Source organism: Mytilus galloprovincialis, chromosome 10, assembly GCF_965363235.1.
Source record: "Mytilus galloprovincialis chromosome 10, xbMytGall1.hap1.1, whole genome shotgun sequence".
In the NCBI taxonomy this organism is placed as follows: Eukaryota; Metazoa; Mollusca; class Bivalvia; order Mytilida; family Mytilidae; genus Mytilus; species Mytilus galloprovincialis.
In genome coordinates, this window is record NC_134847.1 from 16,913,734 (window position 1) to 16,927,035 (window position 13,302).

Here is a 13,302-nt window from a genome sequence, read left to right on the forward strand (position 1 = left end):
AACTGTGTACTAGAACAACTTCCAAATAATGAAACATTAAATATTGACACAGTACAAATTTGTGTTTATTATCGCATCTCCTTATTTCTATATTACTAGTAGAATTGTACAAAGTTTTGAAAAGACCAAAGAATTTTAAGTTTATTCATTTTCTTGATCTGTTATTTGAATTTAAAATCATCACTGTGTGTTTTATTTGATATATTTTTAACCCACATATATTGATAATAGATGATGTTTGAGAAATTCTGAATGTATAAAAATAATTCATCAAGGTTTATAATTTTGTAACCCAAATGTGCGTTTTTTCTACTAAAGACTCATCAGTGATGGTTGAATAAAAAAAATTGTAAATAGAGTATGCAGTTATAAACGAGCATTGAGGACCCAAAATTCTGATAGGTATAAGATATTTACCAAGCTATATATTGATAGTTGTTTCATGATTAAAGCATTTTCTATGCAACTTATGTAAATGCTGAAGACAACAATCACTATTTATTTTCATGTTCTGTCTTTCAGGTGTAACAGTGAAAGTCTATGTTGCAGACATAGAAAATGATATTCTCCATGATCCCATCAGTGTACGAGCCTATCAGACTCAAACTGTTAATGAATTTAAGAAACTAGTCTCAAATGTAAGTCTAATGGTGAATTTTGTTTAATAAAGATCAATAAACATAAGATAAAGCAACTTTAACCATGAATAGGAAAGTAATGTAGTTAAATAATTTTGTTACTAACTTATAAACATAAGCATTTAAAAAAATCAGTAACTACATTACTGCAAGATCCGAATGTAATGAATCCAAGTTCAACCAAATGATTGTTTCAAAAGATCTCTTCCTTGTGCTTTGATAAAAATGATGTACCATTCAGAGGCTTTAGGGTGGATTCTGGATCCACCACTACCGTTTTGAATTCATGATAAAATTTAAATTAAAGGAAAAGTGATAGCTATACCATAGAAATTTATGTATGATTTATTTTTAGATACTGAAGTGTCCGGTAGACCAAATGAGATGTGTTTTGGAGAGATTCCATAGTGATTTGAGGTTTTTAGCTGTGCCAAATAAAACTCTTAAAGCTGAAGGATTCTTTAAAAGTAATAAGGTATGGAGATGCATATACAATGTATATGGTGGCTTAAATAAAAAAAAATGCTAGGTATGTCATAGTGAAATGAAGAAACTCAGGAATACACATAAAATGAACAATTTTATATAAATAAATATGAATATATTTTACATTGTGATAAAAAGAGTAAAGGTTTGTATGAAAGGATGCGAAAAAGTCACTGTACTGCCTTCAGCAATTAGCAATACCCTTACCGTATAGTAAAGATTTAAATGGTCTAGGAAAACAAAATGCAAAATAATTTTAACGAAGCAACTACTGATTTAACCGCAAACAATAACAAAAAAATTAGTCCAGGTTAAAACATAGTTTTCCACTAATAACCTATGGAGGTCAACCAACGTACACAAATTCCTTCATAAATCAAAATCCAAATTTAACTTGTAAAACCGATTACTAAATTTTAGAAAAGTTGTTTTCTGTACAAGTTAAATTGGTTAAGCCTTGTATATTTCATCATTTTGTAATGATCTCTAATCAGATTTGTGTGTAACGTCTAGTGTTGGATAATCGGTTGAAATTACCAACCGATTATCTATTACAATCGTTTGACAGCAACCAACCGACTATCGGTTATAATCGCATCAGAATACTTTGCCCTTTTTTTAAATGAAATCATGCATTTTAGTCTCATTGGTCATGTCTAATGTGTATATTCCATTTCATTGCAGAGTTTTATATGTTAATATTTGATCTTCTGTTTCCTTTTCATATTTTATTTAGCAATTATAAAAATGAATTAATTAGAATCCAGATTCAGATTGAACATATTTTATCTCATAATTACAACATTAATTACCAAGAGTGACACTAACTTTTCTAAATTTCAATGGTGTAACTCACATTATAATTTCAATAACTTAGCAGTATAAACATTTGAATGTTTCACAGTAAGAAAAGATATATATAAAGTATTTTACTTTAAGAAATTTAAGATTAACTGAAAAAAATAAAACAATGCATTTGCATTGAAATATATACAGTAAACAAAGAGGATCCAGCCAATGTCTGTTAATTCGTGTAGAATGCTTTTTTTCACTTTATGATCATCATTTTTCTGTCAACTGTGTCAAGCGAGCGTCTGAACTTATAATTGCAAAAATGCGGAATTATTACATAGTTGAACCGTATCCGATCCGTGATTCTAATGTATTTCAATGGCGGACAAATTTCAGAAAATTTACAAACATAAACGATGTTTGACAAGCAATTTGGGAAGGAATATGACGCTTTTGACGCTACTAATGGATAAAACATTAATAAAAGGCAATTTGCGACACGCTCTAATGAAGTAAAAAAATTATTTTGTCTAAAATCTGAAGGATTTCATGTACGCTCTCAAGTAACAAGTATCCGGTATTGAGAGAGTATTTCATACAAAGTTATTTATTTTAAAGATCAATCTGTATATATATAGTCAATACTTTTGTCACGTTTTAAAGGGGAAAAAATGGTTTTGTCTTTAATTATAGGATGTTTGACATTGTTATTGTCATCCACTGATATTTTTTGTTGCAATTTGTTTGACTGAGCAAATAAAATTCAAACCGCAAACGGACCGGAAGTTGATACGCAAAAAGTCCGGAAACTATAGCGACAATCGATTGAACAAAATCCCAATCGATTATCGACATCGTGAGGCCCAACCAACTGATTTCCGACTTATTCCGATCGTCGGAACAACACTAGTAACGTCTGTTATATATTGACAAGTAAAACTGAAAAATTTGTTCAAATGGTTAATTCATGGAGATTGTTATATATGGAAGCTTGTTAAAAACTTTTGCGTGAAAAAAAGTATTTTAAGATGTATATGTAGGTTAAAGTAAATCTAAGGTCATTTTATCTGAACTTAGGTCACGTGATTAATTTTTTAATGGCATTTGGCACAATCCAAATAAATGAAGTCTTGCAAGAAAATTGGCTAACACATGATAAGTATTTGTTAGCAATGTAGATAAACAGGTTGAAAATGAATAGAATTATTGAACTATATTGTATAAATATATATATATTTTGGATAATTACAATTAACATTTTAGGTGTACATAGAATTCTCCGGTTTAGAGAGTGTAGAAAGTGGACAATTTCAGTGTAGCAGATTTTATAAACTTTTAGATCGACATCAAAATACAATACGTATATATGTCAATATACCGTCTGTAGGTAAGTTGTAATTCCTAGAATTGTTCATTTATTCATGTCTTACAAAACCTTACGTAAAGATTAATGTCTTAAAGAAATACTCAGAAAAACCTTCAATGTGTTGTTGCAGAAAGAGTATGAACCATGTTACTTAAATCTTTTTTGTGTGAAAAGAGGTTTTGCATGTTCTGTCTGTCCTCTGTGCTAGAAAACTCTGTTGTCATTTCAAACTTTTGTATTTGTTCAAGTTTAAGTGTTGGCTTTAAGTTAACTTTTCTTTTCTTTTGATGAGTTTTAATGTAATTAACATGTTTATTTTCCAGATGAAGTAAATGAATATATGAAATCTAGTTACCGTCACAATAAACTATTAGAAGATATGTGTTCTAGTGTAAAATCTACACAAGACAATAATTCATTAGACGTTGACGAGGGAATTAGTGATAGGGGGAGTGATAGTGAGTTAGACTCCAAATTAAAATCTGTGACGTTGAATAATTCACATAGTGACCGGTCTTTAGGACAGTGTACCAGTCCAACAGAGACTGGTTCCGAGGGACGGACAAGTAGCCCTGTTGGGCAAAGTTGTAGTAGTAGTCAGGAAACCAGTACTAGTGCTGAATTTAGTCTAAATACTAATTATAGTGCTGAATCAGGAGCAGATAATTATAATGTTGATGACGTTATACGAGAACCTGTTGAACACTGTGATAGCGACTCTGAACAGACAGCGCCCCCTTCTCCTGGTGACAGGGGGATAAATGATATGGATACTCATTCAAGTAAAGAAGGTAGTGAAAATTTGGACACGGATAATAAAAATGAAAGTGAAAATTGGGATAATGATGAAGTGACAATTGTTCATGAAGAACCATTTAAACATTATTTTAACATGGTGAATAGAGATGAGGATATTGTATCAAAACAAAGATGTAAGTATAATCTGTGTATTGTTAAAAAAATGTATAAATTAGCATATTACAGCCGAGGTATCTGTTAGTTTTACGCTTGCCATTAAAAGAGTAAAGGTTTGTATGAAAAGGATGTGAAAAAATGTCACTGTACTGCCTTCAACAGTTAGAAAAACCCTTACCGTATAGTAAAGATTTAAACGTTCTAGGAAAACAAAATGCCAAATAATTTTCACAAAACAACTACTGATTTAACTGCAAATTTAACAAAAAATTTAGTCCAGGTTCTTGTCATAGAACAGGCACAGAAAAGTGTGACTAGGTTAAACAGATTTATCAGTACTTAATCCTCCACCTAACCTGAGACAGTGCCTGTCAGTGGTGTAAAAGCACAACATTAGAACTACCTGTAAAATTTAGTTGAAAAGGGCTCGATTCAACAGGTCATTACTAAGCAAGAACATAGCTTACATAAGACACAAGCAGGTTCTGAAAGCTAGCCCAATTTAAACTTATGTTTAGAACTTGTTTTTCAAGACTTAAGTTTGCTTAATATTATGTTAAAATCATAAATGAACAGAAAAATTCTGAGCAAGATTCTTCCACTTCATTTGAAATTGGTGGATAGTTGTCTCATTGGCAATCATATTTATATAAAATTCAAAGAAATGGGTTAGGTAATTTAACATAAACAAGACATGCTTGTTCTTTCAAAGTAATGGTTGTTTAAAGATAGCTTGTTCTTGTTTTTCTAAAGCCCAGTAGGTCATGAGGTTTGATCTCAGGTTGGATCAAACAAATACAATTGATATTTGATGCTTTTCTTGGAAGTACAGAATAAGAACATACATGTCATCTTGGAGACATAGTAATGAATGTTTGTTAAGCATGAAGACCGGTTTTTAAAACATGTCCTGAATTACCATGCACTATTTCTCTTCAATCTTGACATTTATTTATTTTTCAGCCTTAACAATCTTAGTAGATAAGAGGATAACACTTGGGGCTTTCAAGGCAGAGCTAGAGCCATTTATTGGTACAGACTCTGAAAACTTTAAGGTAATTAATCATCTGAGGAATTAAAGGATTTAGCAATCTTTATTGTGGTGTAGTCGTGACAACATTCAACTGTATGTAGACTCCTAGGTTGTTAAGGGATAACTACTGTTGTCTTGTGCTGTTCCCTTAATTTATTTTAATCTGCAACTTTTTTGGTTGTTTTTTGTGGGTTCCTTTTATCTGATAACATGGACTTTGCCATTCCTGCTTTATACTTCAGTTTGTTGATCATCGACTCATTTAGAAAGGCTCAATAGAATTCCAACATGTTTGCATAATCCTTATATTGAAATTGTAAAACTGTTGATTGGTCATAGAGAATTTTGGGGTTTCCCCGTACACTAACATGGATGTGGTAAATTCTGTGTATAGCAGTTTGTTTATCTGCTATCACTGGGAAATTTCTCAATAGAACTTAAAAAATATTCTTATAGTGTGTTGTTCATTTTCACTGAACAAGTACACATTTTGTTTAAGGGTCAGCTGAAGCCTGTCTTCTCACTGGTGAAGACCCATTGGTGGCCTTCAGCTATTTTCTGTCTTCTGGTCGGGTTGTTGTCTCGTTGACACATTCCCCATTTCCATTCTGTATTTATTTCTTCAGTATATGAATTTGTTCACTTGCTGCTTTATTTTTATATTTTATTATTTTCAAGGTTATTTAACTTCAAATCATGGATTTACTTATCTGTTTCAATGATTCACACATTTTGTTAATGAATAAATAAACAGTAAATTGAATTTAAATTTATATACATAGATGAGACCTATTTCAGTGTATCAATTCAGATAAATAGGAAAAGATTTATATTACAGGTGGTAAATCACTATTAATCTTAATATGTGCGTTTATTGTAGGTGTATAGAGTTTACACGAAAAATCAAGAATTTGAAAGTATCCGGCTGTCAGAAACCTTGTCTTTCTTTGAAGATGGAAAAGTAAGTTTAATGTGGTATTCAAACAGTAAAAGTTTTAATCAGAAAATAACACCATGAAAAAATTTGTCCTTAACTGTCAAGATGAAAATAAGGAAAGCAACATTTGGTGATAGTCCAGGGAAACAGGTTTTAATGAGCCGTCTAGGTAACTGTAGATCCTAACAGTTGATCAGTGATAGACAACTGATTGCCTACTGAGACTGTTTTAAAATTTGATGGTGTAGAAGATGGATTAATGTTTAATTAAAATTGAGAAATGGAAATGGGGAATGTGCCAAAGAGACAACAACCCGACCATAGAAAAAAAAAAAAACAGAAGGTCACCAACAGGTCTTCAATGAAGCGAGAAATTCCCGCACCCAGAGGCGTCCTTCAGCTGGCCCCTAAACAAATATATACTAGTTCAGTGATAATGAACGCCATACTAATTTCCAAATTGAACACAAGAAACTAAAATTGTACACAAGAAACTAAAATGTCTAGTCTCATTATCTCATGTAATATATGCATAACTGGATAAAACATGTTAATGTGATATGAGTACAAACCTTGATTTGTAGAATACTGATGCACTGACTTTATTTTTAACTTGCTAGTTCCCAAGGTAACAGTTTGAGAAAAGACAACAATTATTTTGACTCAAAGCCAAAAAGTGTTCTAAATTCCAAATGCTGTTTGCTTACCGTAGAAATATAGATTCCGCAACGGCAACAAGTGTATTACAATATTTCTCCACTCGAGACAGTTAAATTTTAATGTTTAAAGCGTGAGGCTTGCTGAGCTTTTTAAATAATTAAAATTTAACTGTTGAGAGTGGAGAAATATCGTAATACACGAGTTGTAGTGGTGGAATCTATTTCTCTTATGATTTTTACCCTTCCTTTTCAAAGATTTGAGGAAAGTTGTGTACTTTTGATGTGACATCATCAGGCATGGTTGCCTTTTTTCATGACGTCACAGTAAGAAAATTCAGAAGAAAACAAGAAAATTTAACGTCACAATTAAATTTCAACCAATCATTTGCCGAGAACAGATTTTTCACTAGTGAGGAGAAACATTTTTCTCACTCCGGTCAGGAAATGTGAAAATAGCACAAAAATTAGAGAAGCAGTAAACACCAATTTTTATGTCTTTGGTTGTACCCAGCTCAGGATCAAATCTTAACTTACCACTCTTTAGGCAAACCCAGTAGTCCATCTATCATGAGACGGCCCCTATGGTCATAAAATGTGAATTTCTATCAATGTAAGGATGTTGATTTTTGTCACAATAGAATGGCCTGATTGAAAGTATGTATTTATGAAATGCAATTATGTTTACAAAATTTCTATTTTTAAGAATAAATTGGTAATATAATTAATGTTTATTATTTTCAGCTGAATATTAAGTTAGGGAGAGCTTTAAAACAGGGAGAATATAGAGTCAAAGTGTTCCAACTTGATATCAATGAAGCAGAGGTATGAACAATATTTAGTTACTTAAGTTAAATATTCTTGCCATATATAAATTGATTGATCCATGCACACTCAGTACCTTGCTCTTTCTATATATCATCAGAACTTTTGTTTTTCAGAATTTTGTAAACAACATCTCAAAAGAGAATTAACCAAGACCACATGAGAACAGTTTAGAACCTAAGGCATTGTGTCTCTCTTTTTTATTATTATGAAAATAAAAAGAAATTCATGGATTTCAAAATAGCATTGTACAATTTTGATTTTGAATTATATGTATACTAATGGTTTACCCGACTTTAAACTGGCTTATGTCTTCAAGGTATATTTTAATTTTCAAAATCTCACTTCAAAACTTTATGAAAATCAAAATCAACACATAAAACTAATTTTCAGTTCAAAGCACCAATGGATTATTTAAATGGAAAATAAGTAATATTTGATAGGTTACCAAATTTTAAATATTACAACTAACTGATCACTTTTTTCTTTACAGCCTAGCAAGTTTCTTATTGATACAATATTTGCCAAAGGAATGACAGTGTTAGAGTCAAAGAAACTGATAATTCCAGAGATTAAAGAACAATGTGGCCTTGACATTCCTGTACATAGGTATGGAGCAAACTCTCTGAGATAAGAAAACTGACAATAATATTAATTAATTAATTTTGTGTTCGAAAGTATAAATGAATTTGCAATAGGTATTCATAAAAAATTTCAAGATGTATAAGATAGATTATTTTTTTTCAAATTTCAAATGTAATTTTGTTTTAAATTGTGTAAAAAAAAAGTTCAGTATGGATGAGGGTTAAATTGAAAAAAAGAGGGGTGAGGGATATGATTAAAGCTCTGTTCACATACTCAAAGATGTTAAACAACACAAAAGAGTGGTTGAATTTAACGTTAAAATTTTCTATATTTTAATGTATTTTGTTCTCAAATTCAGAATAGAAATAGAGTGTATAACAAAGATAGGGAATTAATGTTCCTCCAAGATTAATTAACATGTTATTGTAGTTGATTTTCTGTATTGTTTAGATGCCGATTACGGAAGAAAACGTGGAAGAATCCCGGTTCTATTTACCTTGACAACCAAGTGTATGAAGATGATGTACCTATATTTGCCAACTGGGAAATATTTTTACAGAAGCTTGATGGTAAAGAATTCAACAATATTTATTGATTTATATGCATACAAATAATATAAGTATACCCCTCTCTGAAGCTGGACAACATCTGTCTTTCAATCAGGATCTTTTAATTAGATCATCCTAAAAAATTGGTAGTAAACTTCATGTGAATATGCTTTACTGTAATCAATTATCATTCTTTCATATAAATACCATGTAAGAAATTTTCATTGTTTGCTTTTGTCAGGAACTACAAATTAGAGCTTTCTGAAATTTATAATGAAGCTTAATGTTATCTTGCCTTACTGTGTGATGCATATTCAGATTCATCACTCATTAACTTCCTAATCACTGAATACATATATATATTCTTATACTTAAAAGCCACATGTTTAGTTCTATTTGTACATGTTGTAGATGAAGAGCAGATGATATCATCATCCCAGTTAGCCATCTTTGTACGACAATGGCACCCAGCAACTGTAGAACTAGAAAATTTCAAGGAGATATTCTTAACCCAGCAAACAGTCGAGGAACTGAAGTCAAAGGTACATATAATATGATATAATAAATCATAAAACTCTGTTTTTGTGATACAGATTTATTTCATTTAATAGCAAAATGCTGGAGGAATTTTCAGTGTCTTGGGGTATAAATCTTCCATATTTTTTTTTTATCAAAATAAAATACTGTGAAAGTACTTTAATTCGTGAGTATCAATTTTCATGGTTTGAGCAATATTTACATGTTCGTGGGTTTTTTATGCCCCACCTACGATAGTAGAGGGGCATTATGTTTTCTGGTCTGTGCGTCCGTTCGTCCGTCCGTTCGTCTGTCATCTGTCCCACTTCAGGTTAAAGTTTTTGGTCAAGGTAGTTTTTGATGAAGTTGAAGTCCAATCAACTTCAAACTTAGTACACATGTTCCCTATGATATGATCTTTCTAATTTTAATGCCAAATGTTATTATCCCAATGTCACGGTCCACTGAACATAGAAAATGAATGTGCGAGTGGGGCATTCGTGTTCTGAGGACACATTCTTGTTAATTTGTGGATTTTAGATTTCTAAAAAAAAAAGTGATCAACAGATTAAAGACCATCAAAGGTGTTAATTAGGCCATAAACATGTCACCTAAAGAAAACAGTAACATAAACAAATGCTATAAACGTATCTTGAATTGTCAAATAATTCTGATCAAAATCAAGCCCAGCATGAAATTATTATTTCCAATATGTACGAGAACTATGAGGATATAAAATGAACACTTTATCATACTAGCATATCAATACCGGAAATCTGACTTTCATCGATCAAAAATATTTTTTATGAGAATCAAAAAATCAAAAGTTGTACAGTTTAGGTTATAAAAGATTAAATGGGTATAATCCTGCATGCAGTTGTAGTTCTGTGACTGCTATTAAAGTATTCTCAGATTTGGCGTTATTCAATATATTCTCTAGATCATACCAGTAGTCAAACCTACCGATGGGGATCTTTCCATGTCTTGATTTGGACAATGGTTGTTTTATTTCGTTGGACACTTAAATTCGTGGATAAAGTCATCCATGAAAACAACGAAAATTGGTACCTCACGAATAAAAGTACTTTCACAGTATTTAATTTAAAGAAAGGAAAAAAATGTATGCAATGAATAGTGACTGTATGAATTTGAAGAAAAATGAGCAAATTCCTTTTCTCAGGTACAAATGAACAATAGGGTAACTATATATATTTGGGGTATGGAATAATATTAAAGTGTAAATATCCATCTACTGCGATTCAACTGACATCATTTTCATAGATTATTAATAATGGTAGTTTTATGTTTTTTACTTGTTGTAAAACCTCAATTTAAGACTTTCAACATAACTTCAATTATGGTCAGTAAATCAGGACAGACATTTCAGTATGTGCAGATATTGAAATTGAACAGTCATTAGAATGGTGGCTTATTCAGCATGATAAAATTGTACTTCACTCATTTTGCTTAAGTTTATGATATAGATCCATTTATAAGCAATGAGAAGATTTCAGTTTCTGGAGGATCATTTTGAACAATGTCTATAGATATAAATTACCAATTTTTTCTGTTTTAGATTTCAGAAGTTAGTGGAATTCTAGAAGATAATATTGACTATGCCAAGGTATGCTTTTAATATGTTTATCACACTATGATATGCTTATTACAAATTATTTACACAATTAGTTTAAAAAGAGGGCTGCATGATTACAGCTCTATACACATATTTGAGGAAGATTTTACAACTTGATTTTGTTTATATTATCTTGGTCTTTAATTTTCTATCGCATTTTCATAGAGTCTTACATATATATTATAAGTGTTACTAATAAAAATGTAAATCTAGAAATGTCAGAAAATGGGTCAATTAGCTTTGGATAAATACAAAGCAAGCCCATCTATTTTACAAAATGAATAATCTGTTTCATGTCATTGTCACACAGAAGTGGTCAATAATTTTCTATAGCTTAATGTTTTGTGTTTGAGTATTGCAGCAACTTTATCCATTATCTTATCTAAAGCTTCACCAATTATGTTTGTTCTTTAGGGTCGCAGCAACATGATTCATAATCTTGTATATAGCTTCACTAATTATGTTTTGTTCTTTAGGGTCGTGGCAACTTTCCCTGTGATGTTTCTCTACTGGAGATGAATACAGACTTAGACTGGAGTCCACATGCCACAACATTAAATACATGGCCTCTATATATCTGTGATGATGGAAGTGTTCTATTTTACAAGTAAGTTGGACCATATTTTTATAGGTCAATTAGGTCTGGAGGCAGGAAAAAAGATTATAGCTTCTTTTTAGCTCACCTGGCCCAAAGGGCCAAGTGAGCTTTTCCCATCACTTGGCGTCCGTCGTCCGTCGTCCGTCGTCTGTCGTCCGGCGTCGTTAACTTTTACAAAAATCTTCTTCTCTGAAACTACTAGGCCAAATTACACCAAACTTGGCCAAAATCATCATTGGGGTATCTAGTTTAAAAAATGTGTCCGGTGACCCGGCCAACCATCCAAGATGGCCGCCATGGCTAAAAATAGAACATAGGGGTAAAATGCAGTTTTTGGCTTATAACTCAAAAACCAAAGCATTTATAGCAAATCCGACAAGGGGTAAACTTGTGTAACAGGTCAAGATCTATCTGCCCTGAAATTTTCAGATAAATCAGATAACCTGTTGTTGGGTTGCTGCCCCTGAATTAGTAATTTTAAGGAAATTTTGCTGTTTTTGGTTATTATCTTGAATATTATTATAGATAGAGATAAACTGTAAACAGCAATAATGTTCAGCAAAGTAATATTTACAAATAAGTCAACATGACCGAAATGGTCAGTTGACCCCTTTAGGAGTTATTGCCCTTTATAGTCAATTTTTAACCATTTTTCGTAAATCTTAGTAATCTTTTACAAAAATCTTCTCCTCTGAAACTACTTGGCCAAATCAATCCAAACTTGGCCACAACCATCTTTAGGGTATGTAGTTTGAAAAATGTGTCCAGTGACCCAGCCATCCAATCAAGATGGCCGCCATGGCTAAAAATAGAACCTTGGGTAAAATGCAGTTTTTGGCTTATAACTCAAAAACCAAAGCATTTAGAGTAAATCTGACATGAGGTAAATTTGTTTATCAGGTCAAGATTTACCTGCCCTGAAATTTTCAGATGAATTGGACAACCCAGTTTTGGGTTGCTGCCCCAGAATAAGTAATTTTAATGAAATTTTGCTGTTTTTGGTTATTATCTTGAATATTATTATAGATAGAGATAAACTGTAAACAGCAATAATGTTCAGCAAAAAATGATTTACAAATAAGTCAACATGACCGAAATGGTCAGTTGACCCCTTTAGGAGTTATTGCCCTTAATAGTCAATTTTTAACCATTTTTCGTAAATCTTAGTAATCTTTTACATCTTCTCCTCTGAAACTACTTGGCCAAATTACACCAAACTTGGCCAAAATCATCATTGGGGTATCTAGTTTAAAAAATGTGTCCAGTGACCCGGCCAACCATCCAAGATGGCCGCCATGGCTAAAAATAGAACATAGGGGTTAAATGCAGTTTTGGGCTTATAACTCAAAAACCAAAGCATTTAGAGCAAATCTGACAGAGGTAAAATGGTGTAACAGGTCAAGATCTATCTGCCTTGAAATTTTCAGATAAATCGGATAACCTGTTGTTGGGTTGATGCCCCTGAATTAGTAATTTTAAGGAAATTTTGCTGTTTTTATACGACCGCAAAATTTGAAAAATTGTTCGTCGTATATTGCTATCACGTTGGCGTCATCGTCGTCGTCGTCGTCGTCGTCGTCGTCGTCCGGCGTCCGAATACTTTTAGTTTTCGCACTCTAACTTTAGTAAAAGTGAATGGAAATCTATGAAATTTTAACACAAGGTTTATGACCACAAAAGGAAGGTTGGTATTGATTTTGGGAGTTTTGGTCCCAACATTTTAGGAATTAGGGGCCAAAAAGGGCCCAAATAAGCATTTTCTTGGTTTTCACAC

General features: G+C 32.0%; 1 protein-coding gene across 1 annotated transcript in view; it reads left to right on the forward strand.

Annotated features, from left to right (window-relative positions):
* The window catches only part of LOC143049935 (ubiquitin carboxyl-terminal hydrolase 47-like), a 44,195-nt gene that overhangs the window by 27,713 nt on the left and 3,180 nt on the right, over positions 1–13,302 (forward strand). Inside the window, exons 21-32 of the mRNA XM_076223713.1 lie at positions 523–638; positions 994–1,113; positions 3,180–3,303; positions 3,606–4,214; positions 5,161–5,252; positions 6,111–6,191; positions 7,568–7,648; positions 8,142–8,257; positions 8,684–8,802; positions 9,193–9,323; positions 10,874–10,921; positions 11,407–11,537. Of these exons, the coding sequence (XP_076079828.1) occupies positions 523–638; positions 994–1,113; positions 3,180–3,303; positions 3,606–4,214; positions 5,161–5,252; positions 6,111–6,191; positions 7,568–7,648; positions 8,142–8,257; positions 8,684–8,802; positions 9,193–9,323; positions 10,874–10,921; positions 11,407–11,537 (1,768 nt within the window). The remainder of the gene's footprint in view (positions 1–522; positions 639–993; positions 1,114–3,179; positions 3,304–3,605; positions 4,215–5,160; positions 5,253–6,110; positions 6,192–7,567; positions 7,649–8,141; positions 8,258–8,683; positions 8,803–9,192; positions 9,324–10,873; positions 10,922–11,406; positions 11,538–13,302) is intronic.